This window comes from Gavia stellata, chromosome 4 (assembly GCF_030936135.1).
Source record: "Gavia stellata isolate bGavSte3 chromosome 4, bGavSte3.hap2, whole genome shotgun sequence".
Taxonomy (NCBI): domain Eukaryota; kingdom Metazoa; phylum Chordata; class Aves; order Gaviiformes; family Gaviidae; genus Gavia; species Gavia stellata.
The window spans coordinates 58,911,196-58,938,637 of NC_082597.1; the positions used below are offsets into that span (position 1 = coordinate 58,911,196).

Below are 27,442 nucleotides of genomic sequence, written 5' to 3' on the forward strand. Positions count from 1 at the left end.
CTTTCAGTGATTTCTCTTGCTGCCTTTTGTGTCTTGAGATACAAAGGTCAAAACTGTTGCAGTGAATCTTTCTAAGCCTGAGGTGTTTCACTTGGACAAGAGATGCTTACTCAAGACACTTCTCTGCTAACCTCTCTCTTTATTCAAGCCTCTTTCACTTCATTTGCCTCTTCCGCTTGTAACTTAGGTATTATCAGTAAACTTCACCTTGCATTTTCTGTCATTGGCACCTACATCCGCAAATCTACCCTCCTCACACAAAGCAGGAAGCCCCAAAAGGAGGGAGCCTTGTAATTCTGCATGCTTGTAAAACGTGCAATAAACCTCATCTGCACATCTGGACTTGTCTATGCTGTCATCTTTTCAGGACTTTCGTCTTGTATCTTGGCTACTGCTTCCTCCTTTTTCCCTGTACTCGTCTTGAAGTTCACCACTGAAGAGCACTGTAGTAAATGCAAAGAGGCGGAATGACATCACCTCTATCTTTTCACACCTCTGTTATTGGCGTGCCTTTCTTAATGCATTTCGAGCCTCTTTTAACATACACACCGGCTGTTCAAGCACCTCCACAGCATCAGGGGCTGTTTACACCGATGCTTCTTACTGCCTCAGTTCTGTCCCTTCTTCGGATGAAACAAAATCCTGACCTGCATCTTCCCACCGTGGTTATTTTCCACGGTAAGACAACAGGGGGTGGGGACTTCTTGACCGGCTGGGGATTCCCCCCGCCCCCTTTCAGAGGGCTTCCGGCATGGCCTCCGGAGGACGGGCCGCAGCCCATCGCCCTGCTACCGGAGGCCGCCCCGAGTTCCCTTCTCCCAGCCCTGGGGGCACGCTGGGACCGGCCCACCCGAGGCCCTCCGCAGCGCCAGCGAGGCAGCGCTTCCGGAGGAGCAGAGGCTGGGGCAGAGGCTGGCGCGCGCCGCCGGTGCCCGCCCGGCGCGGGGCATTGTGGGGCTGGCCTGGCACGGCCTAGAGCGGGGGGTTGCGGGAGCGGCTTGGCACGGCTCGACGCGGGGAGGAAGGGAGCGGGGAGCTTGGCCAGGCCCCGTGGCTGGCGGGGGGAGGCCAGGGCGCGCCGCCCGCCCCTCTCGAGCCTCTCGGCGGCCGCCGCTACCGGCCCGCGCTGCGCCCCGCCCGAGTGGCTGCGAGGCTGGGCTGGCCCACCGAGGGGCGGGGCTCCGCGCGCGCCCGGGCGTTGCTAACGGCAGAGGGCGCGAGGCACCGCCCCGTTCTTCAACGGCTCGCCGCTTCCTCAACGGCTCGCCTCCGCCCTGCGACCGGCTCCTATTGGGGGCGGCGTCCGTCAACTCTCCGCAGCCGGCGCCTCCATTGGCTGGCGGTGCCGCGGCGGGGGGGGACGACGGACGGTGTGGGCGGGTCGTCGGCGTTGCTGGGCCGCGGCGGCACTTCCCGGCCGGGCGCCTCACAGTGCCGGTGAGCGAGAGGCGGTCGTGGTGCCTGCGGGAGGAGCCGGCAGCGTGAGGACGCCACTGTCTCGCCGCGAGGAGCGCAGCCGCCGCCGCGGCTTTTATCCCCCTCCGCCGTAGCCGGGCTCAGGTGAAGCCGGAGGGGTGGGGCGGTAGGCGCGGGTGGTCCCCGTTTGTCCCCCCTGGCGCCGCGCTTCCTCCCTCGCGGGTTTCGCGCCTCTTTGTCTGGTCGGGCGAGAGGGTGCTGCTCTCCCGCTTCTCTCTCTGACTTCCCCACGGAGCCGGGCGGGAGGCAGCCCGGCCGGGCGCCGACCTGCCGTGCTTGGGGTCCCCCCCCGTCCTCCCCCTCTCCTTCGGGGGCGTGTGTGCCGTCGCGCTGTGCGCCGCACGGTTGCATTATGCCCAGGGAGTTGCCTCTCTGCTCCTTCCACGCCCTGCTAACTGGCTTTCTCGGAGGTGGGGTGGCGTTATTCGCGCTCGTTTTCACCGGACCATCCTCTCTCCCCTCCCTCCGGTGCGTTTCCCCCCTTTTCCCCGTCGCGTTTAAGTGTCCGTCCTTTGGAAGTAACGGGTAGGGAAAAATAGGACCGTTTGGCAGCTGTCAGGGCTGTAGCCTGACTCACAGGCTGACAATCCTCCTGCAGACATTGCAATGGGCTTGGCTTCCGCCCTCAGATCTCGACTTCCTCGTTCGGTTTGGTCTGTACAGTGAAGCCAGGAGAGAGGGAGGAGGGAGTGACAGGGCAAGATGAAGCTTGTAGTTAAAACTCTTGCAGATAGCTTGTGCTTTCAGGCATCACCTCCAACCGAGTAGGAAAAGTTCTCCGGTTTTAGTGATATAGTTATCAACCTGTCTCCAGTAGGTGTGGAAAGTAACAAGTTTCATAGCCCCCGAGGGTGGTATGTACCCAGTGGGTTTAATAAGGACTGCTCCTAATTTGCCTAAACACAGGGTGAAATGAGTTTTAAAGCAGTAACATGTTTCTGGTACTAAAGTGGAATTTTTCAGAAGTATACTGCATTGGTTGGGAAGCTTTTCATGCAGTGACTGTTAAATTCCCTTTTTTTTTTTTTCTCCTTACAGTTACTTTCCTTCCTCCTTTTTTTGTCTTGAAACACCGTTTGTGCTTTTCATCTTTCTTCTTCCATAGGTTTATCTTCTGTATCCTATGTCATGATGTCCTGAGCCACACTCCATCAGAGCGGACTAAGAACCTAAGCTTTTTTCTAAGTGAGCAGGTCTGTCCTAAACAGAATAACCTCTCAAGTAATGCATAAGAAATTTGTGCTTCAAACTTGAAGAGATACTGTAGCAGATGGACTTTGGCCTGCAGACTATGATTTCTGTGCCTCTGCCCTACACTATAAAGAAATATAAGTTAATTTGCATGGAGACTGTTGAACCATGGCTTGAAAGATTAAATTACACATCCTTAACTCTCGTATACATCTCCCATCCATAAGGCTAGATACGGTAAAGTTTTAACTCCAAAGTAACAGCGCTCTAATCAGTAACGGCTTGTGTAAAGATGCTTTTGAAATTAGTCACTAGGTAACAATGTGACTAAGTTCACTTATCCGTGGCATTCCAGTAAAAATGGCAAATCATGGTGCAGATATGTATTGACTCATAGATGCACTGTCTGCAACTGTAGCGCTCTCTCCCGAAGTTTAAATGAGATAAGCAAATATTTTTGTTAACTAGAAAGTTGTAATGAGGAGGGAGGAATTGATAAATGTAAGTGGAGCTGCCTTTAGCACAAAACAATTTAAGTTGTGAATCACAATTGCCAAAACTGTATAAACACAAAATTATGCTGCTAGTCTGACCTTGTAAAAATAACTAGAGTGAAATCACACAACAGTTCTGTGAAGCTCTATGTCAGGTGGAACTGTTTAAATTGATGTGTTCTCCATCTTGATGGCTTTATTTATTGCACTTACTCATAGCGTGTGCACTGTCTTTCTGGAGGTGGACAGGCAAAATTTTCAGTAAGTCTAAGGTAGCTGCAAAGTTGCTAGTAATGGATAGAAATGGGGGTCTGAACTTCTCATATTTACTGACCTGGAACCTCAAAGTGAGTATGACCAGCACCAAGCTGGTGAGTTATGCGGTTCTTTTTGTAATATGGTCTCATCTCATGGATGCTTGACTTGTACAGCCAAGATCTGATTTTGGAAGTTCTCTGGAGAAGAGACTTTGACCTCACGGTTTGCTTTGTCAGGTAGCATGTGGCTGTTTCTGTATAAACAGAAAGACTAAATAGTCAGGTGCTGTCTGTCCCAGAAGAATGGGTCTAGAAACTGAAGGCCTTTTATTGGACTTTGCTTGCATAGATTGTTAGGATATTCCTACCATGGTTCTGGGATTATTTTCTTTTCTTCCAAGTTATTCTCATAAGGAAAAAAAATTGCCGCAGTGATATTTTCATCAGAAGAGAAAAAGAAAGAATAAGCTTTTTTTCATTATTTCCTCTATGTGGATTTTGATATACTTGAGAATGTTTTAAGAAGACAAATAGGTTGTGAGAGCGACACCATAGTCTTTTAAGTGAATCAGTAATGAATGAGTAATAATAATAATAAAATCACTTGTCCAGTAAAGTTATAGGAAAGAGATTAGAAGAATTTCTCACTTAGGAGGCTGAAATAATCTGAGTTGTCTAGCACATTATTTTGATATTATGAAAGATGTTCAAACTGTGTAGCAGGTGGTAGCTTTCAACTCAAACATGAGTGTTAGAGCTGTCTGGTGGAGTCAGATACCACAGGTGCTTAAATATCTCTGCAGCAGTATTTGGCACTGCAAATATTTCTGACAAATACTGAGACTTCCATTTACCACTGCAACAAACTATCCTGAGAACTTAAACCATTATTATCTTGGCAGGTCTTTAAAAATAATGTACTAAATGTTTATAATAACTAATAATTCACAGGTTAGTACTCTGTCAGACTAGTCACATGCAGGTGCAAGGGACTGTATGTATATTGGCATGGCTACTAACTACATGAAAATATACTTCAGTTGTACTGGGAGATTAAAGTAGTCTGTCTATATCCAAAAATTCAGGTTTAGCTCTGTTAATCTCCATGATACTGAACAGATGGGACAGGACATGTCATAGGTCTTGTGATTTCTGAGCTGATTCTGCTGAGTCTTCTGCCTCTACCCTCATCCCTAGGCCCATGTCTTGCCCAGATTTATGTCACTTATAAATTGGTGTGACTATAAAAGGCTGAGATATTCTCTGGAGATATTCTGGATTCTCTGGAGATACTCAAAACTTGCCTCGACGCATTCCTGTGCAATCTGCTCTAGGTGAACCTGCTCTGGCAGGGTGGGTGGGTTGGTTGGACTAGATGATCTCCAGAGGTCCCTTCCAACCCCTATCATTCTGTGAGATTCTAAGTGGACCCTCTGGAGGTACAGGAACCCATCTGGTTAATGCAAGGTTTACTGAAAGGGGAAGTCAAAGTTAAGGTTGTCTTATCCCCCACCCCTGTGTACTACATCTGCTTTCTTCTCTGGTAACTTCAGGTTATTGGGTAACGTGCTGAAGCTTACTGATGACTAAAGCGTATTTTAGAGGCCCAGAGTTAGTGTACACGTCTGCTAAAAGGTGTCCTCCAAAACTTTAATCCTGTGTGTATGATTTAATATGGCTTTGTTTGTTTGACTCAGTAATGCACTTGGTGCCCTCTAACATCCATTTTTATCTTTGATTTCTCGTAGAAATATCTTATTAGTCTTTGTTTTCTTAGTTTATAATTGAGGCACAGCTGTTTGCATGTTAAGTAGAGAAATTGGGTGCCTGATGTTAAGTCTTGTGTGGGTTGGAACAAAAGTATAATAGCATAGGATTGCCTACAGCGGCATTGTTTTTGCTGGCAATTGCTCTAGCTTAATGGTGGCTTGGTGACCTTGTGCCTTAAATTTCTTTTCAGTTTAAGCACACCATGGTTCTAATTGAGTTTCCTAGTGTAGAAAGAGATGGAAACTAGCAACCTGATATAAATAGAGTACGATGAGACAAAAACACAAATGCACTTTCTGCCCTGAAAGCTAATGCAAATGGGTGTTGTCCAACTAAATGAAATGCATCAGTTTACAGGTTCATCTTAATTACGGTTTATCTGCTTCACTTTTTTCTTCAGTGGATGTGAGAATTTGTCCTGAGTACTTGAAGTAATAATCTCAACACTGATTTGTCTTGCAATCCTAGGCTACTGTAGTGGCTTAACATCTTCTGACCTTACTCCAACCCAGTTATGTTCAGCGTAATGGACTAGTCCCTGTTTTCAGTTAATGGCCCTTTGGCTTTTTACTGTTCAGCACAATATATTGCCTTTCTGAGCATGCTAAAAAGTCTAAAGAAATAGTAGGGTCTACAATTTTCCAGTGAAGGAACTGGGATTGATTTCATTGTACAATACTTCGGGAGCTAGTACTGCTAACTCATGTCCTTTTTAAACATGGCAAAGTGGAAACTGTAAAATTGATCTAGCATACTTGTCTACTGCAAATTATTTCTTATAGAAGTATTATAAATGTATGGCTGTTGGATGCAAAGAGGTATAATGAAGTATAACTCTGCATACTGTGCTTTGACTCCATGACCTCTTAATGAAATTTATGCCTCTAGAGTTTTGTACATAGGGTTTGGATTCTGCTTGTCTTCATGACTAGAAATTTAAATTTTTCCTAATGCATGTATGCTGACTCTACTGAGATTAGTAAATAAAACCACATGGATGAGTGATTTCAGTAAACTCAAGCTAATAATTAATATATGTTGAGGGAAAACTTGACTTGGAAATCTGTATCATAAAGTCTCCTTAAATGATGAATACTTGTATTCATCAAGAACTACCATTTTAATGAGTCTCGACAGGAAATCCATTGTGATATATGCTTCAACACAGAACTGGAGTTCTGATTTGAATGAAAGCAAAGTAGGCATTCAAACTTGTAAGAAAATAGGTTTAGAGAAATTTTACAACTCAACTTTGACAGTCCTGTGCAGTCAGATTTTTTTTTTTTTTTTCTGTTGGGCAGCTTCCTGTTTAAAATCTAAGATTTCAAGCATGCTCTTGTAATAGTTTACTTCCTTTTTATTGTTTGTAGTGATAAGAGTACATTCATCTGTGTTTTTCTTTTAAGGTCAAGACTTACCCGTTCACTTGAATTTTGGCTCTTTTAATCAACCTTGGAGTTGTAGTAGATTTGACTTTGGTTAAAGTCGGTTGTGGCCAGTTCTCAATCCAGTTAGTTTTACTGATGTACTTAGAGTTGATTTAAATATCCAAGGAAAAAAATGGAAACACTGACTTTAACCTACAGCAAGATTTTGATTAAAAAAAAAAAAAAATTCAGTTGCTTCTGTTTTTTTTTCCAAATGTGACTTAAAACAACTGTTGTATCAGTTTGTAGGTAAATTTTTAGTCGGTAAGCTCCTTTTGGCAGTGTCTGTTACACTGTAGGTCTGCTTGCCGTTTAGTGCAAGAGATTCCCGTCTTGCTGTGCTCTGAATCAATAAAATCAATTATTTGAGAAAAGCATGAGTACAAATTAATTTTCAGTGATAGTGTTTCTTTTTCTTAAATTGATTTTATTTGTTTGACTTCAGATTTATATTCAGTATTTGTTGCCAACTTCTTACATTTAAGCATCTTACATTTCTTCGAACATGCCCAAGTCCTAAGAGAGTCTATCAGTGAGAAAGTTCCTGGCTAAGCACTTGGAACTAGTTGATTGATGAGGTAAATTTGACTTTTGACTATTTTTTTTAATGTAGATGAAGAAAAATACTGTCTGGCTTCCGTATTGGCCATATCAGTCACAGTTTAAAATGTAGAGAAAGGTATTGACATTTTTCTTTGGTCTTTTTTTTTTTCCTGTTTTTTTGGGGGGGTGGGTAGCTCTGTTTTTCACTGTGTTCAATTAGTGAAACAGATCAGAAGGGGTGGATTTGAGATTAAGGTATCCAGAAACAGGCAATTTAATTAATAAATTGCTGATCGCAGATAACTATCTAGAAAACAATTTTAGTTACTTTTTGCTTGTAAAGGCATCTGAAGTAGTCCAAGGAAAACCTTTTTTTTGTATTAATGGAATTTTTTAGCATATTACCACTTAATATATTTTCATTCATCATAGATGTTGTTCAGATGTATTTATTTCTGTTGTTCAGAGATAGAGATGTTTTTCTCTCTTTTTGACATCAAGTAAAATGTGTTCAGACTTTACAGAATTATTTAAATAAATGGATATGGGAGTATGGATACAGGTATATGGTAGACTATTTACAATAATTAAGTAATTGGATACTTGAAACTGTTGTGTTTCAAATGGACGTGTCTGCTTACTGACAAAGGCAATTTTCTTTCTTAGAGGAGCATAAAATAAGATTTCTCCACAGACACAAAAACTCTTTAAACTGTGACTTTAGATTTGTGACTTAAACCAGTTCACGTAGCTTTTATCATCTGGGTTATATTGCAGTATGAATGTTTATAGCAGATACTAAAGTCTTTGACCTTTCATTACACAGTAAATTATTCTGAATTGTTTTGCTAGCCCTTCCCAAGTCAAAGTTTTGTGTAGATGAACTTGAGCTTGCAGTTCAATGCAGTATATGATGGGAAATGTAAAATGAGAACACATGAATGTGATGAGGAAGATGTATTAGTCATAATGTTTCTTTAAAAAAGGGATTGCCAATTTATTAGACAAACTGGTGTAACTTCTAAAAATTAACTATCTACATGTCTGCACAGCACTGGCATATATGTGTGCATAGTCAGTGTATCTTTTTCCTCCACATAGTGAGAGTTAAATCTTTTTACATGGCAAATTCAAAGTTTTATCCTAATGGGCAGAATCAGTAGATTTTAGTTCTTTAATGCTCTAAAAACTTGATGTAGATTTAACTGATAAATATTACCACACTGTATTATACCAATTCTGTCAGGAAAAAGTACAACTGCAATAATGGTTCGGCTCTTGCTTGTGTAGATAAGTAGAAGAATATCATAGAATCATAGAATGGTTTGGGTTGGAAGGGACCTTAAAGATCATCTAGTTCCAACCCCCCTGCCATGGGCAGGGACACCTTCTACTAGACCAGGTTGCTCAAAGCCCCGTCCAACCTGACCTTGAACTTCCAGGAAAGTGGCATCCACAACTTCTGTGTGCAGCCTCTTCTGGTGTCTCACCACCACAGCACTGTAGTGTATATGGTTGTGGAGAATGTTGTTAACTGTGGTGGAAATACATGAAATAGTTCTGCTACTCTATGGTCAGCATTTCCTCATGTTGTTTTTTATCCTGCTATGCCAGAAAGCAAAACTTTGTTGGAAACTTCCAAATTATATTTGCCTCCTCTTACTGGGATCATGGAATGTCATAGTACATCAGTCTCCTGTCAGAAGGGGATAATTTTTTTTCCAAAAAAGTCTTTTCCTGTAATGCCAGAGTAGAGAAAATGTTATATGCCATATAGCCATGATTGTGACAGTTCAGACTAGGTTCCTACTTCTACTGCCCTTGCTTTAGCTCATTTCAGATTGAAAGATGAGTCCTTTCTTCTCCTTTAATACAAAAATCAGTGCTTCAAGAGATCCAGACAGGTGGGCATGGTTGGGTGAATTCTAAAATAAGAGATGCCTAATGCTGTTCCTTTTTGAAGAATGATATATTTGACATTTAGGGAAGAAAGCATAGGTCAGGAAAGAAAGAAGCTAACCGGAAAACGAGCATGAGGCTGAGGTGTACAGACCAGGCAAGTGTTTCTTGTGCGCTCTGTTGCACCGGGGCCTTTCTCTAGAACATTGGTTATAAATGATAGCTAAGTAAGTAGTCATGAAGCTGTGCAAGACCTTGAATGCATTAGAGAAGTGTCACAATCAGAACATTTCAAAGTTTTTCAGACCATCTTGAACTTGATATTTATGCTTTGCGAGGTTGTTTTTGACCTGGCCTCCTTATACATCCTGGAGCTTAAGGCTATGTAGCTTTTCTTTCAATGTAGCAGTTGCTGTTGTTATCATGCCCCGAGTCACTCCTTCTGCCCCTCACCTCCAAGATCACCTTCATAAACAAGGATAGATCCTCTTAATGAATCCCTATGTATAGCTAGAAGAGTTGAGAGTCAAACTTGGACCCTGTGAAGGTGGTAGACGTCTCTGTGCCAGGGGTTTTGCCTGCCGTCCCCATAGCTGCTGTTAATGGTGGAGCAGAACTGTTTGAAACAAGAATAAAAATACGAGATGTAGCAGAAGGCTGTTTGTACACAGTCATAGTTTGGCACAGTAGGTTGAGCTATAAGTATCTAGAGAAACTCTGTTCCCTGCTGCAATGTAAAAATAATCTTTTTTTAAATGGTTTGCCAGACATATTTGCACTGATTCTTGTTTTTTTCCAATATAAGCTGGAAGAAAATTAATATAATTGATACTGAGATGAAAGCAAGTTCTCAGCTAATGTAAGGAAGAATAATTACTCCTGTGAGATGACTTTATCTTAGCCACATACATGCTAAATATTTGTCTCTAAAAGAGTGAACAAGAACCGTATTTTTCTTCTCTGTATTTAGGTATAATCGTTTTATTCCTTGGTCCCTCTTGCGATGAAATGAAACTTGGAGTTGACAAAGATGATAGGGAGTGCTAATTGATATAGAACCTTGTATTGGAAGGGCTGCCTTACACTTCAGTGCCCCAGAGAGTTCTTGGCAGATATCGTTTTAGACTTAAATCAGAATATTAGGGAAGGGATGAAAAGTGACCCTGAGATAACAAGGACAGGCTGAAACTTTCCAAGCTCTTCCTCCCTCCCTCATGCAATGTCCCTAGGGAATTCTGCATGCCTGATCAGAACTTTCGCAGTCCATTATGCCTCCTGAAAACAAGTCTTCCAGCAAAACAGCTTGAACAGCAGGGATGGGCTGCAGTTTTCTGAACTACAGCTGTCTCCTTGAGTGGGATTACTTCGCTGAGTGGTCAAGAAGAATGTGTTCTTCCCCTGGAATGTTTTCCTTGTGGGCACACTGTCTCTGGAAGAGGAATTCTCTCCTCTGCTGAGAAGGCATGTACTGTACATGCACTAATGAGAAACAACAGTTGCAGAAAGTGTATTATGCAGGATTGTAAACTTTGAATATTTATTCAAAGTGAATGGGGTTGGGTAGCAGCCAGCCTAGCTTTGTCATGCTAAAGACTGGACTTGAAATCAACAGAAGGCTACCCTCCCCCTCCCTAAACCAGTGTTTGGTGTGTTTAAACAATGCACAGGCTTCATAGAACTGATTAACTTTATTGGTGCCATGTACATGGTAATGTGTCTTTGTGTCTCACTGAACTGAGAAGGTGCAATTAAAATAGAGGCAAGCATACTCTCCCTAGCATTAACTTAGGAAGGCTATGCCTGGCCATATTTGCCCATAACCAACAGTGATTAATTTCTTTATGGTATCCAGTGTGGTTGCCCAAGATTGTTTCTGTGCTTGTATAGCCAGTGATGAAGCCTGCCCTATCCCATTTTCACTATTTGGTACCCAAACCTAGCCTCTTCAGATTGGCATTAATTTATGTTACATCTGCATGTGCTGTGCTTGTAGCTTCTGTTCTCCCAATCTTGCCATTCATTTGAACCCAGCGGAGAGAAAAAGTGACTACTAAGTGGCATGTAAGGACAGCGTCTTACTTGTGTATGGCTTTGTGGCCTTTGCAATTTGCTGTGGAAAGTCCCAGCTTCACAGAGCAAACCTCCTGCGTCAGCTGTTACAGAAGAATATGCAAGTGCTGCTTCACACATACCAGAAAGTGGTGCTTGACAGCTGATTAAGAAGAAGAAACTGAGAAACATTTATTCCATGTCTGTTGTTCTGATAATACATGCCAGGTACCTTTAGGCCACCTGGAAGATACAGAATTCCCTTCACCTTCTTTCTGTCTTACGTGTAGTCCAGTCAGTAGATCACTTTTGTGTAATACATGTATCATTTATACATTAGATAAGTAGATTCCTCCTTTTTGATTCTTGGAGCCCTGTGCAGGCAGAGAAGGCACTTTAGTGCTCTACCTTGAGTTTAACTTACAGTAATAAACACAGTAGCTGGCAAGTCTGGGCAGCACTACAGTCAAACTGAATATGCAACAATAATTGCCAGCAATCTGCATTCCAGTTGTGAAATAAATCTTTCAACAATGTATTGTGTGCGTCAGACTGTGACTAGAGAGGAAAGCAATGAACTACAGTAAGCCTAATAGCAATCATTATGAATCCCAAATAAAGCTGAACAAGAAGAAATGAGTTTGCATGGCAGCACAGCATTCTGAACAAAAAGAGTAAGCGTAGCTGGATGCCTTCAGCTCAGGGGGCTATCTGTGGAAAAAGTATTAATTGCAAACTCGTGCACTTGCCTGTTGTTGTATTCTTTAGTGGGATAACTGACATTCATGATTCTTGAGTTCAGTCTGAAGCATCAGGCACTGGTGTGTCACAATATACTGAACTTTAGAAACAAGTAGATCTAACTAGTCCATCAGTTCAGCTTCCTGCCAGCTTTTCCCCTTCCCTTCCTCTACCCCCTCCCCCCTGTGATTAATTTCTCACCCTTAGTTATTCAGAATTCAGTTTTTAGATAGGTGTTACAAATTGGAGCAGTTTGTGCTAACAAACTTCACAGTTTTCTTTCCCGTAAACATCCTGGCACATGGAGCTGTGAAGTGTCAGCCTAGTATGTCCTAAACAGATGAGATCTGAACAGTTTCTTAGTGAATACAAGAGAATTATAGGGTTGGTTGTTCTTTTTTGGTGGGTTAGGTTTTGTTTTTTAATGTTGACAGTTCATGGTCACTGTAGGCAGCCTGGCCACGAAAGTCTACTTACTGTGCTTTCTATCTGCACTTAACGCAACTGTTTCTGTTGATTTATTTGATTAACTGTGTTCAGCTGGCTGGGGAAAGTGAAATAGTTGAGTTTGCAAAAATAATGCAAGTATTAGCTGCTCAGATTGCACGCTTAACAAGGATTCCCGTCATATGAATGTTACTTACCAAACTTAGTTTGAATCATTAGCTTCTTCTCAAAGTCAGATTAATTTTTAAATGCTGTGTATTAACAAAGAATCAAGTTTCTTCACTGAGGACAATTTAGTTGTAACTGAAATGGAACTGTAAGTGACTGGTAGTGCTGTAGTTTTCTAGTGTAAAAGTCTTGTCTTGCCTGTAGAAATGATATACATTCCTTTTGCTCTGTGAAAGGGCTTTTTGTCTTGTATGCCGTTCTCTCACAACCTGCTAAAGGTAAGGCAGTTTGGAAAATGGCATGGGAACTGTATTCCTGAAATACTTTTAAAATGTGAACTGTATAAACAAAGGGGATTAACTTGTTTTAGTCTAAATGTGTTTGCTATTTATTGTTCATTCTTTTTGTCATCCTGATCTTTAGGGTAGTTCCTCTTGCACTGTTAGTATAAAGGCCACTAGACAAACCATGTGGGTGGGATCATTTCACGTGAAATCACAGAAAGTTTTGATAACAGCGCCTTACTGGTGGATATGAAGCAGAAGAAAACTCCTAGTAATAACCCACATATGTCCCTTTTCACACAGGCTCAGTCTTATAACAAAGTTCTGAAATGGTGATCTGAATCAGCAGGTATACAGTACGTGTATCTGGCTATTTTATGTTCTCCATAGCCCAATATTTCATGAACTTCTTATAATTCATTAAAGTAGGGAAATGGTTTGTGATTAAAGCTGTCTATTCCAATGTGGTAATGCATCTTTGCTAATAAAGCTGAAGCTGAAGCCTAAAAAGAACAGTGTGGGGATCCCTATTTTAGTGGCGCTTTGGATAACTGAAACTAAAAGTGCTTTCCTTGCCTAGCTAGAGCTCTAATACTTGTTAATAAGTGTGATGCTTTAACTGTTGCCATTAATGCTCTTCTGAATATATTAATTCTATTTCTACTTCAACTGTTACCTCGATAGTTTAGCATAGCCCAAGCTCATCTTACTGAGCAGTGACTCAGTCCCAGAAACAATTCTGTGGGTGCTGACAGAGTAAATGTTGGGGGGGGGGGGGGGGTGTGATAATACAAATAGTTCTGGAAAATTAATTTGCAAACAAATAATGTCCTGTGCTTTTAGCAGTTGCAAAACACTGTAATCCAAAGGAAGGGGCCTTATAGCAGAGGCAGCTTTTAGACCTTTCCAAGCCAGACAAGGTGCGTGTTTGCCAGATTTTTGGGAAGTACTTTAGGGAGAGGAGTGTGTAAAGTGTCTCATAATTCAAGTCTCAAAGCTATGAAATTGTAGGAGGCTAAGGCAAACTTCTGTCCATATGATTGTATTCAAATGAAGGTTTTGGGTAATTCTGCATAGTTCAAAGGGAATGCGTGGCATCTTAACTTAAAGCCAGTGTTTAATTTGTTCATCTCAAAAGAATCTGCAGGGAAATATGTATGTAAAAAAAATTTCAAGAACCCTTTAAGGTTGGACTACATATTATCAATGTCTTGGTCCTGTCCTATTCATGACTGTAGAGATCGCTTTGCCTCCATCTGTAACTATATGGCATCTTTGTGGCAACTATGTAGTTAGTAAAATGGCAAAATAATATCTTTTGGCACTTGAAATAATGGAAAACAAGCAACGTTTGAGCAGCCTGTTCCTCAGACTGCTGCAAACCACAATAAGCAGCATACTGGGTTAACAGGGAAGTGACCGTAGTATTTCATTTTTGGAAACAATACTAGGAAGGAGGCATTTAAACTCAAAACAAGGATGGTCTGTCTTCCTTCTCTATTTTTTTTTTTTTGTCATCTTACCTATGGACTGGTGTTGCATCAAAAAGAATATTGTTAACGGTATACTCATCTGACAGTTGCACAATAGCTGTGTAAAGATAAATGTCCTTGCCCCACATAATTATCTACACCCAAAATGCAAACTACTAGGCAAACAAATTGCTTCCTAATTTGTTCCTAAAATGGTAATGACTTGCATTCATTGTGAGTTGCTGTAAGGCTGCAAGAGCTTACTGGACTTACTTCCTTGACCACTTACGGGTTTTTTAGAAATGCGCAGTGAAATGCAGCATAAGCTAGGAAGCTAAGTTTTGGAGCCCATGAGATGGAACTTGCTGAATCTGATTTCCTCTGGTACTGTTCTTGTGGAGAAGGCAAATTAATGGTTGGTTTGTGGTATTGCTAGTTTAGAGGCCCTGTGGGTTAGAAGTCAGACTTGAGAATAGCACTAATACCATGTTATCTTAGTGTGAACCTCCAGTTTTTTTAGTTCTGGTACCTGAGGATTATTCTGGAGCATATGAAAACTAGTTTGAGATGGTGAGAATAAGACTGTTTGCTGCTGCCATGAAATAGGGCAATTTTCAAGTCTGTTTGAAGTTTGAGGGACAGACCATCTTTGAATCTCCTCAATGTTTGGTAGTGCTGGCATAAAAAAAGTTAGTGTCTGGTGAGACTTTAGAATAGCTATGTTACGTTCTTTATCACTGTGATAGTTGTTGTTTTCGGACCTGGGAATAAAAATGGATAGATGCTATAGAATGACCCCTTAGAGACTGAAAAGCACAGTCTTCCTGTGTGTGAGGTAATTCAGGGGTTCTCCTCCTGTAAGGGATTTGATTAACCTTTCTGTAGCTATCTTATTTCTTTACTTCTCTTCAGATCTAGAACTGGCTGGGGATACCCCTTGAAAGATTTCTTGTGGTCTTAAATGTTTCTTACCCAAAAAGAATTAGTCTTTATCCCAGAATAAATCTTCAAGGTGTATTGAATGCACGTACTCTTAACAGTAAGGAAGTGAGGAGTATGTTACAGTGTAATGTAGGACACTTCAGATGGCTGGTTACTTAGGATTCCTCAGGAAATGATGAAACTGAATTTAGCTGAAGCATACTGCCTCTGTGTCCTGCCTAATTATAGCCAAAAAAGGCAACTGGTTAGATTCTGGGAGTTGCATAGGCAGGAAACTGTGTAATGGAGGGTAGAGCACAGCTGTTGCCTTGCCAAACCTGATACAACTCTGAACACAACTGAATATTTTTTTTTCCTTTTCCCCTCCCCTCCCTTTTCTTAACCCTTTGACCACAACCTACAGATGATACTCTGCAATGGCATGGAGTCTCAGTATCTTTTGTTGAAGTGTTAGTCTTCTCTATATCCTACATACTCCATCAGGCTAGCTGTTGTAGTGTGGTATTGGAGCTCTCTTGACAGCTCAGATTTTTCATGGCAGCCTCCTGATTGCTACATTTTATTTCTGCAATAAATATCTTCATTGTTTTCCCATTAAAATCTGGATTTTCAAGAAAAATATGAAAAGCCAGGGAGAAGGAGCTGCTCTCAGAATCACCATTGTGGTGACTGAGGTGGAAGTGTCAGTGACCCTGTGGGGAAGGAAAGATGAGGTAAAGTGTGCGATAGGTACTTGGCATATCCTGTAAGGCTTAAGACAAAGATTTTAAACTCAAGCTAAAGGAAATTATTATTTATAGAGTAATTTTCTCTTTGTTTGCTAAAGAATTTTTGACTGTGAATATACAGCTATCCATACAGTCTCTGCCACAAAGTTGCATACCACCTACAGTGATACATTTGTTGAAAGGAATTTCCCTACATGCTTACAGATAACTGGTGTGGGCATTTGTGCCCATCATTGTTTATAGCTGATGGTTTTTCTGGCTTCGTTCACTGCTTGCTAATGCTGGGACTCAACATCTATTGTTGCTCTCATGCATATTTTGGGAGTTGAACTGCTTCTGTCCTGCTCTTAATACCTTTTTGTCTGCAGTATCTATAGTCAGACTTCACCCATTTGATTTGCAGGCTGCTTTGTAAATATGGGTATTTTCTGTAAAAAGGTTATCCCTATAGATCCTGACAGTCTTCCATGACAGGAATGTTGATATTTTCATTTCCTCTTCTTTTGATGGTAAATAGCTCTAGCTTCTATACAAGTTATGAAAAGCATATATTGAGGACACTGGTATCTTTGTGAGGAAGGATCCAAGAAGTAATGTTTATGGGACCTTGTAAAGAGGCTGCTGTTATAGGATTAATGAGCCTTGGCGCATGCAGTCCTTTCTTCTGATTGAAAGGATTTCTGAATGGCACCAATAAAATTGCTGCCTTATAAACTGGAAAATCCCTGGCAGTAGTGTTCTGGTTTTGATGAAACACTAAATCTAGGGTGCCATTTTCTGAGCATGCTGCCTAAATCTCCCTCTTATAGGGGTGGTATTCTCTCCTCTACCTTACCACAGCTTCATACAAGGATCTCAATGGAGGATTTTTCGCTGTAAAATTTCCTGACCGCATGTTTATTCTGTTACTGTCTTGAAGGTATTTTGCTACTGAACGTTATCTAGAAAAAAGATAGAAACTGGTGGGCTGGGTGTTGCTACTAAGCTGGTGATGGGAAGTATCTAATTGTGGTCTTAACTGGTGTCCTCAAATTATCGATGATGTCTTTTAGAAGCAAAGTGCATCTCATGTATTGTCTAGACTGGTATATGGCATTTCTAAGATGTTGCGATATTTGATTCGTAGCTTATCAGAACAAGGAGATAGGAAGTAAAAGTGTTGATTAAACATTTATGATTATATTTCTGAGCTAATATCTCTACCAGGTAGAGCAGTGAAGGGCTAATCTTGACCTGAACGTTACTAACATAGTATCTGATGCTGTGAGTATTGGCACATCTTACAAATTGTTTGATGCTTACCACTTTAATGTGCTTTCTCTTTTCTGCCAAATAATGGCTTCCAAATGCTTAACGGTCAGTGTTTTGTTGTAGGTTTTCTTTTTCAACTGCTTGTTAGTTTGGGGTTGGGTTTTTTTTTTCATCCTCTTGGCAAGCAAAACCTTGACCTTATTGGAACTTTGACAACTTACCAGTGCTTACTAACATGAAACTAAAGGAGGGGGAGGCATGCTGTGATGATGAGGGACTTGGAGTAGTTAGCATGTGCCTGTCTGCCTCTAGGAATTTGCAAGGCAACTTGAGGCTTTAAAAAGATATTTTTTTTTTCCCCTCTCTCTTTTCACAGGTCCCCAATTCTAAAACACAATGTCACAAAGAGATGCAGATAAGTACCTTTATGTGGACAAAAACATCATTAATAACCCCCTGACTCAGGCTGACTGGGCAGCTAAGAAGCTGGTATGGGTTCCCTCGGAGAAGAATGGGTTTGAGGCAGCTAGCCTGAAGGAAGAAGTAGGAGATGAGGCCATTGTGGAACTGGCAGAGAATGGGAAGAAAGTGAAAGTAAATAAGGATGACATCCAGAAGATGAACCCCCCCAAATTCTCCAAAGTAGAAGATATGGCGGAGCTGACATGCCTGAATGAGGCTTCTGTGCTTCACAACTTGAAGGAGAGATACTACTCGGGACTGATCTATGTAAGTAATCTTGTCTATTGGGGTAAGAGTTCTTGATTGCATAGTATGTGAATTTACTGTAATCACTTTGCTTCTAAAATGTGTATGCTAACCTTTCATTGCCCCTCTGCGCAACTCTCATGTGACTTAGCTTCTTCCCTCAACTTAAAATTTTTTCACTAAACTATGCCAATCCCCCTCTTATTAAAGTTGAAACTTTCAAGGAATGCTGTGGTAAATCTGTCTTCAACATTTTAATGTCTTTGTTTGCAGGATGTTTTGAATGCCATTTAACAGGGAGTCTGATCTGAATGGAACCAAATAATAATAAAAACACAGTCCTAATATACCTAACATCTGAATTGCTTTTTCCCACGTCTGGCGCTTCAGTGGGAAAGAATGCTAATACCAAGATTTTTGTGTTATAAAAATTCTGGATCTTGGAGTGTTTTAGTAGAGACGGCACATACGTGCCTGCATGTGCTTGCAGATGGGAAATATTTCCTTTTCTTTCCACCCCAAAATGGACAAAAGCAGAGATTGCTGCTTCTTATTGATGTGGAAATGACAGAGATACCATTTATGGGACCAACAGTCGTACCCAATGAAGCATGCAGCAGCTACTTCACCAAAATAATACCAAAAGCAATAAATAAGGAAAGGTGGGGAAGGATAATTGGACCCTTGGTCTGGTTCTTTGGTACCCTTCTGATTTTCCTCTGTTTAGCCAGCAGATGTTGGTTGTGATAGCCTCTACTTTATTAATAATCTGCAGGCATAGAATGAATGATTAAACTCAGGGGTAGTGTAGAATTTGGGTGCAGTGGCTGGTTAAAATGGGAACTAGTGTTTCTTGGTTTATTTATTTTCAAACTAGCCTCTGCTTACAGAATTAAAATGGGACTGCCTGAGATGGAATCCTGAGGGATGTAGAAATGCTGGATGTTCAGTATTTTTAGGCACTATGAAATCTTCTTTGCAGTAGATTAGAAGTTCTATTAAAATAAAATGTATTAAAGAATAAATTTCATATGTAAACATGTATATTAATACAGTCCTTGAAGAAAGTCTGTCTAGATTTCCTCCACCACCACCCCACCACCACCCCCCCCCCCCGCCTTTTGTGCTGCCACAATCCAAAAGCTGCCTCTCTTGTCATACAGAGAAGACAACATGAGTAAAAACTTTCTGCAATACCTATCTGTGTGTTTTGGGTCTTTTTGAATGCTTACTACTTTGTCATACCCAAAGGGATATAGTCTTTTATGTCATCATCTACATGGCAAGCCATAGATGACCTCTTCTGTCCTAACAGGGACTGGTGGTATCTAAGACACCACATAGCGGGAGTTCACCCTAGCTATCTCTCTTGGGTAAAAACCTTTGTGAACTGTTGCCTTCTAAGTTAAGGAGCATGAACACAAGCTAGAAACTCTGGCTCTGGTTAGTGCTGTGACCACTGCTCTTCTGGAGTGGCATGGAGGCATATAGACAACTATTGGCAGAAATGATCAGAGAACATCTGAAGGATGCAAAGCTGATGTAGATTTAGTCCGACTCCCACCTTCTGCTCTCAGAATTTTGAGACCTAATGTGGTTGGAGGTTCATGCAGTTAATTATTCTGTGTAGTCAGTAACTCCTTTGACTATTGGTCAAAATCTATTCTCAGAGGGAAGAATCTTTGTATTGAGATGAAATAGGATGTGCAAGATCACGTGTAGCATTTTTAGAACAGGAAACATTGCTAGGTTATGTAATAAGTTGTTGAAAATAATTCAACAGCATCTCAAAGTCTATTGCACACTATGCAATGGGCTGTTTCACATATTTTGCAAGATATCCTCTGAAATTTCAGACATAGTCTGTGACTGTAATAAATTAAGTTCTTCTAGTTGGATTGTAAGAAGTATAAAAAAAAAAAATCCCCACACCCTTCATCCAAGTAAACCTAACATAGCAATGCTCTATTACAGAATCTTAGTCTTGCCAAAACTGTTTCTGTGCACTTGTGAAATGGACTGATCTCACCTGTCAGCAGTTCTCAGCAAGTCAGGAGATTAATGTGAAGGCTTAAAATACTTTCATTGGAGTGGCTGTTAGTTGATCATTAATCCTCTTCAAGAAAGAGAATACACGCAATGTATCTTTAGCATAAATGTCTCTGGAAAGATCATAAGCATAATTTAGTTCTGCTCTTGTCCTTTCTCTCTTCTTTGCCAGCAGGGCTGTGTGTTTTTGTGGCTTTTTTCTTTTCTTTTTTTAACTTTATTTTTCTATCTACCCATCCTATAAAAGGAAGGGGGAAATCTTATGGCTGGTGCAGGCAAATTTTGAGCAAGGAGTGTCAAACATTTCAAGAACTAACAGCTTGAGTCTGACACCAATTTGCTGTTTCCATGTGCTGGTTAGTTCTGCACTGAGGTGACTTGCTGATAGACTGGCTTTCATAATAACCCTTTCTATTTGGAATGCTTTATCAGAAGATAATTTTCAACTTTTGTCTTGCTTACCTGAACTGCCTTGTTTGTATTCAGTGTGAAACTCAAAACTCAACCTTACATGTTCCAGTTATTTCGTTGAAGTTAACAGTTGCTGGAAAATAAACTTTATGATGCTGTCAGCTTTGTGCCATGCTGCAGATGGTCCTTTCAGCTCTTCAGAGCTAGTTTAGCAGTTAGAAAAATAAAATCAGTTTCAGTTTGGCCTGTGTGTCACTTGAAATAGTTAGTGAAAGGTAATGCCAGAATTCTATTTTGAGATAGTAATGTCTGAAACAAAGTACAGATTTCCAAGCCAGCTATGCTTATAATAGATTAGCCTTTCAGTTGGAGCCTTGGGTTCAATTCAGGGATTTATGCATATAAGTCTTTATTTGTACTTTAAGATGAAGATGACTCTTGTCTTCTCTGTAGTAGGGCTGGCAGCTTCTGCTCAATGTAATTCAACTTGCTTCCTATATAAAACTCTGTCAGTGTGCTTGACCAGCAGTTGTGACATGGTGGTCTTGCTCAGTTGCCTATTCCAGCCATGATTAGTTGCCTCTCTTCGTTAGACAAAAATAGCACCTCACACATCTGTCTGAGATCATTATACTGCAAGGAAACTTCCTTGTGGTATTTCTCCTGGCAACCAGAATGCTGGAAGAAGGTGATGGCTTCTTCCTGCATACCTGCTTCATGGTTTCATCACTCTAATTGAAATTAGTTTCTTCTGTTTTCTAAACTGCTGCTCTCATCTGTAAGACTGCTTCAGTCCAGCTTCAGACTTGACACTATTCTTACTTGAAAAGTGACAATTCTAATTTGTCACACAAATACAGACAAGAAAACTTTACAGTACTTGCTACCACTTTTCTTTTGCTCTCGCTTCTAATCTCCCAAAAGCAGCAAACAGGCATTTAGCTTTATTAACACCTTCAAAGGAGAGCCAGGTTCAGTCTGTGGCATGAGTTACAGTTTTGTTGCGGGAGGGAATAGGGACTATATAGGGCATCTTCTTTTGATTACTACATGCATGTTGCTGCTGCCATGGGTTTTGAGGTGAGATGATTGCTAATGCAGACAGCTGGAACTGGCAGCCTAGAGGGTTTTTGTTTACTTGTTTTCCAGAACTCTGATAAAATTACAGCTTTTCTTCTAACAGTTCAGTTGACTCCAGTGTCAATTATTTCCATGCCAGTATAAGGAAAAGGTGTACTGCATGTGCTGTGAACATGCTACTCCTGAGTCAACTCCTTTTTACCTCTTGGTCCTACTGTGTCTTCCACTAGTGTAGTCAAAGGACAGGAAAGCATGACCCAGTCTTTCAGCTGCTATTCTGTGCTCTACAAGTACTGTCTGACATCATGGAGAACTAAGGCTGAGGCAGAAGGAACTAGCATTGCTGAGTTGGTTTCTGCAAACTCCTTAAACTGTTCCTTTTGAGCACTACCTCAAACCTAACCTGACTAGAATGTCTCACTGAAGCTTAGCTTCCTGGAACTTTTTAAGTCCTACGCTAAAAGGTTTTTAGCAAGCTTTTGTAGTTTCCCACTTTGGAAAGAGATGTAGTGTTTTCTGCAAGCTATTCAAATATTCCTCAAATATTAAAAAAAAAAAAAAAGTAGGTCTGAAAACATTTCCCAATAGTTTATACTGGGGTATGGAAAAGGAACCTTAAATATCTATAAAAATTTTGCTTTCTGGGGGACATAGGGTAAAAGCTGTATCTGAATCTGCTGCATAGGGTGAAAGCTGTATCTCAATCTGCTGTGTATGAGAGTGGGCTAATTACTTAACATCAAGCCAGCATGTAGAAAATTTGGATATAAGACTGTAAACTGTGTAGTAGATGCTATTTTCACCCTTCTGATCCCTGTAGTCTAATCCTTACCTTTATCTAGCTAAAGAGGCTAAATCTGATTAAGTACTCTCTGCGCTCATTGTGGAGAACTCTTTACCACTCTGAAGCACTCTTCATTGAGCAAACAATAGGAGAGATGGTAGCAATAGTAGTAAAAAGTACCAAATGTACTCTCTTCTGGTAGCACTGCAAGTTGCTGTAGAAAGCTACTCCTCTCCAGATGTTTCAAACAGCTGCCTCTAAAATTTACAGGGAGCTAGAGTAGCTGTAAACCTCAGGAGCAAGGCTTGGAATACTATTCTTAGAATATCTAGGAAATATCTAAGAAGCCTCTGCTCCTCCTATTCCCTTTGCAAGTAAAATGTTTGTTAGGGTTTTTTTTAGGCATTCAGATCTCAAAGATTTTTTTTTTTCTTTTAAGAAGCTTAATATTTTCACTAGAAGTATTTTGACAGTTGTCTTCCATTAGAACTGTAGAATTTAAGCCGGTGGAAACCAATTGAGAAATTGAGGTTTGCTGTCACAGATCAATGAATTAACTGTTTGAGATGAATTAGAAGTAAACTTTGGCAAATGCTGCTGACTCTTTGAGCATAGAATAATTTAGAATTGTTTTCTATATTAACTAGTTCAGAACTATACTATGTTTATGACCTTACAGTTTTGAGTCTAGTTCTAGTTATACTTGTTACATTATGAATCATGAAAGTGTTCAGGGTCTTTAGGAGGTCATCTAATCCAGCTTCCTGTTCAAAGCAGGGTCAACACTGAATTCAGCCTAGTCCAGTGGTCTTAAAAACCTCTAAGGAGTACACTGGTCTTATTTTTCTTTTAGTAACTCTTTTGGCTTGAAGTTCTATTTACATTGTAGTTGATCGATTATTGGATAAATCCATAGCAAACATGAGGCAGAACAGAATAAAATGTGTTTTTCTAGGAGCTGAGCACCTACCTTATAACGAACTGGACACTTGCCTTGAATATAGGAACTTTGAAAGGAAGAAAAGCCAGTCCTAGTGGACTGTTAATTAGCCAGGGAGCAGGCCAATTTGATGCCAGTGTGACTAATGTGTCAGTTGATGCTCTGTGCATACTTGGAAAGGTTGAGTACTAGTCCAGTTGATGACTTTAGCTGTTGCTCAGATTCTAATACTGCTTAGTGGGAAGCATCCCACATGGCATCACTAGAAGAAGCACTTAAAAAAGGACTGGTTTGTTAGTTTTGTTTTTTCAAGTAATATACTGTTAAAATGTGCAAGTATTCAACATTTTTAATTCCTGTCTTTATTTGCTGGGGCGTTTTCTTTCCAGACTTACTCAGGCCTATTCTGTGTGGTAATCAATCCTTACAAGAACCTGCCCATATACTCAGAAGAAATAGTGGAGATGTACAAAGGCAAAAAGAGACATGAGATGCCCCCTCATATCTATGCCATCACAGACACAGCCTACAGGAGTATGATGCAAGGTGAGTGCTGTCTGAGATAATGACTCTTGTTGAAACCACAAATCAAGGTTGCAGTCAAAACACTGTAGGAGAACAACAACTCATTGCTATCAAAAGGCATTGTTGCCACCTCTGTCCTTGCTTACAGACACCTGACACCTACTTGGTACCGGCTTGTGTGTTCAGGTGAATAGCTTTCTCCTGCTCTAGTGGATTGAAGAACCGTACAAAGAGTCTGGCAAGAGCTAAACTTGACATAAAGAACAGACTGGTGTGAGTACCTGGGGTTCAGAGAAGCAGGCAAGGAGAACTGAGGTGAACTTTCTCTCTCAGTGATGAGCCTATGAAACGATAGCTGTCAGTGGGCAAGTATGTGTATTGGTTGATGGAGGCTTTTAACAAAAGTATTTAAAATCCAGTCACACAATCTGGTTGGGTGAAACAAGCTTAGTATAACCTGCATTTTGAAGTGCGATGGTCAGTGGTAGTTCTACTGATCAGGAGTTGTTTGGTTACATTCTTATTCTGTTAAGAATAAAACATACTATGAGGCAATATTAAGTACATCTGTTGGCTTTTCATAGAATAAAAGAAAGCAAGCAGATTGACTTATTCCCCCGACGTGTATACAAATGAGAAGTAAAGAATCATATATATTATCTGCTGCTTGTTTGTCACTTGAGGACTTTTAAATATGGAGCTCTGAATGTCCTGTGCATATCCCCCCTTTTGAGAGGAGGTCTTTCAGAGTGTTTGTGTTTGGGATGCTTGGAGACGGTTCAGGTATGGAGGTATTTTGTGCTTTTCTTCCTGTTTAAAGCTGGGTTATATGAAGAGGCATGCTTTGTGACGTTTAAAGGAGATAATGGATACTTTGATTTGGCATGGCTTGTATGAATTTGATTACTCCTTTCTTTTCTGATAACTAGCAATGATTAAGATGTTCGTCTCTCCTAGGTCTTGTCATTAGCCTCACTTTTTGGAAAAAAAGCTAGATAAAATAAAATTATGCTTTAAAATTCTAATTAGACTCAGTTTTAAAGAGTTCTGCTTTTCCCCTGCCCTCACTACCACTTGCACCTCCAAGCATAGGAGGACTATAACAATATGGTTGCCCAGAGTGGAAAGGGAGTAAGAAAAACTCCTTCCACTTACCTGCGTTAGTGGCTTTAAACAAGTTTTGTGTGTGGAGAATGCTGAGAAAGTTTGCTCAAGTGTGGTGCCATGCAAAGCACAGCACACGGGAGAGCTAACGTGATGGATTGATTAAACTGTATTTGTAAAAGCCTTGGGTGGGGAGGGGTGAGCCATACAGACATGCTGCAGTGGACTGGTGGCAGGGTACTGACGGCAATTTGTTGAAGATGTGGCAGCTCTTGAGGACATATAGCTATACTACTGATGTGTTACTCTGAAAAGAATGCTGTATCCAGAGGAAAAAACCTGTGAACCTGGACCTATATAGGAGCTCACTTCTCTCAGAAGACTGGATCTGCCATGAAAGGCAGTACATGTGTCCTTGTCCATACTATATGTGGCAGCAAGGTTGTCCATAAACCTCTTATCACTGTTTCACTTCCTTTATCACTTCCTTCTCTCCCGTGCCCACTCCTTGTCAGCTCAAGTACCAACATATATTTTTCTTAAACAAGCTATTGACTTAACCCTACCAGAGTTACTGTTCCCAAAAAAGAAATCTTTTCTACGTAGAATCAGAAAGAGTTTCTTTGGCATTGTTGTAAGGAGACTGAAGTAATCCTTTTCCCTATAGACAACAGTTAAACCGTTTGGAACTGCATGTGCATGCATCTCGTCCTTCATCCCTGCCAGATATATCAGCATGTGGCAGTGGATATCCAGACAGCTGCAATTCTGCAACAAGGGACAGGTGACTTTCCCTGGTCTGATGGTGGTTCAGAGTGATTAATCTACATGGATATTTTCTTTCCTTTTGAAAAGAGAAGGTGTCTCTGTCAGACCGCTGCTTGAGTGATGTCTAAAACTCAGAAATCCCGGACTTCAATTGCTTTGGTGTACGAAGCTGAAGAATGGCAGCCTTGCCTCTCTTTCCTAGCATGGAAAAGTTGTTATGAGCTCTGCTGGAGTGTTTACCTTTCCCAGAACAATTCTAGCTATGTAATACTCTCAGCAGTATTGACAGTCTAGAGGTTTACCATAGTTGTTCTTTGCCTGGTTTGAGATACCTTGTCGCTGACTTTTTGGAACGCTTGTTGGATGTGAATATCATTCCCATTAGCTTTTGAACTAGCCTGCTTTGAACTGTTTAACTAGATTTGGAAAGATTTTTGTGTGTGTCTTGCTTCACATGTGCATAAGTGTGCTAGCAAGAACCTAGAGATTGTTTTAGGGTTATTTGCTACCTTATTCTCTTTTTGTAATGGGTAACAGTAGCATTCTGACATCAGCTATAGGGAGTGAAGGCGAGTAGGTCGTTGCAGTGTCTCTGGTCCTGGCTAGCCTCTAGGGCAATAGAAAGCAACATTCCTATTCCACTTTCTCAGTTTTGTTTAGCGGTGGGGGAGGCTTGGTGCAGCAGCCAGTGGTATGGCAGGAATCTGTACAGAGAATAGAAGATGAAAGGGTCTGGTGCTCCACATGAGCCAGAGGCATTTAGGATTAGGCTGCCTTCCCTAGGTTATTTTCAGAGCCCTGAAGACTGGGAATCCTTCATGGTCTGGAGAAGGATAGCAAGCTGTTGACTCTGACTTCTGTCAGCATGGGTTATAGTTATCTCTTAAGCTGACAGAGCGGAAAAGCCGTGCATGTTAATTGACTTGGACTCTGAATTTTTTTTGCTTTTCAGTCAATTTATGGTATTCTAATAAGCAGGTCATTCAAAGGGACATTTGTCAGGAAAGGGATTGGGAAGGGAGAGGACTATGAGAGCTTTATTCCAACCTCTCCTAATCCAGAAACTATTTAACCCTTTTCAGGCATCTATGCTAATGCACTATGGGTGAGCTTGGACCTCTTTTTGTGTCTACCCTGGTTACTCCATTCACAGACGTGTCATGTGACATTTACATATTCCAAGATGTTAAATTGCTTTTTGTTAAATTTCAGCAGAAGTACTTCCTTGAAGCAATAACATGATGGAGGTGGTGTTCAAAGTGATTTCCTCCCCCCCCCCCCCCCCCCTTTTCCTCCTTTCTCTGATCCAAGACATTAAGACTCAGAAATGAGACGAAAACATTATTTTGCTGCACGGTACTTAGAGAGACTTCCTGTGCTTCAAGAGCAGAACTCTGAAAAAAGTGTAACATTTTTGGTTTCGGAGAAAACAACCATTTATCTTAATGTTTCTGTTCTCTGGGTAACCTGGATGCCAGAAGCCTCAGGTCTGACTGCTTTCAGAAGAATTACTCTTCTGGTGTTGATGATTGAAGCACAGTGCCTGCAAGTGGAGTGGTGTCTTGAGCAAACAAATCATTATTCTAATGCAGCAGATGTACACTGAAGGGGTACATTTTTTACCTCAACTCATAGTCTCCAGGGGATCTATTTAGAAAAACATATTTTAAAGCTGTTAAACAGCACCTGTTTGTCTATTTGGAACACAGATAGGGAATTTTCTGTATCAAATACTGATAGAAGCTCAAAATTTCATTAATGTCTGGAGCATGATGGCTGTTTTAATGCCAGTGTCTGAAACTTTTGTAATAGGTTAGATCAGTATGGTTATTCTGGTCTCCAAAGCTCAACCTGCTCAACTAAGAGGTAGGTAGTAGAGGGAATGGACAGCACATTACTAATGAATGTACTCCATCTCCTTTCTCAACCAGTTT

At 40.9% G+C, this 27,442-nt stretch overlaps 1 protein-coding gene across 2 annotated transcripts in view; it reads left to right on the forward strand.

Annotated features, from left to right (window-relative positions):
* Window positions 1–1,494: 1,494 nt before the first annotated feature.
* The window catches only part of MYH9 (myosin heavy chain 9), a 72,141-nt gene continuing 46,193 nt past the window's right edge, over window positions 1,495–27,442 (forward strand). For both annotated transcript variants that reach the window (XM_059816467.1, XM_059816466.1), the window contains exons 1-3: window positions 1,495–1,560; window positions 17,516–17,868; window positions 23,501–23,657. In XM_059816467.1, coding sequence (XP_059672450.1) covers window positions 17,536–17,868; window positions 23,501–23,657 — 490 coding nt within the window. In that variant the 5' untranslated portion in view covers window positions 1,495–1,560; window positions 17,516–17,535. The remainder of the gene's footprint in view (window positions 1,561–17,515; window positions 17,869–23,500; window positions 23,658–27,442) is intronic.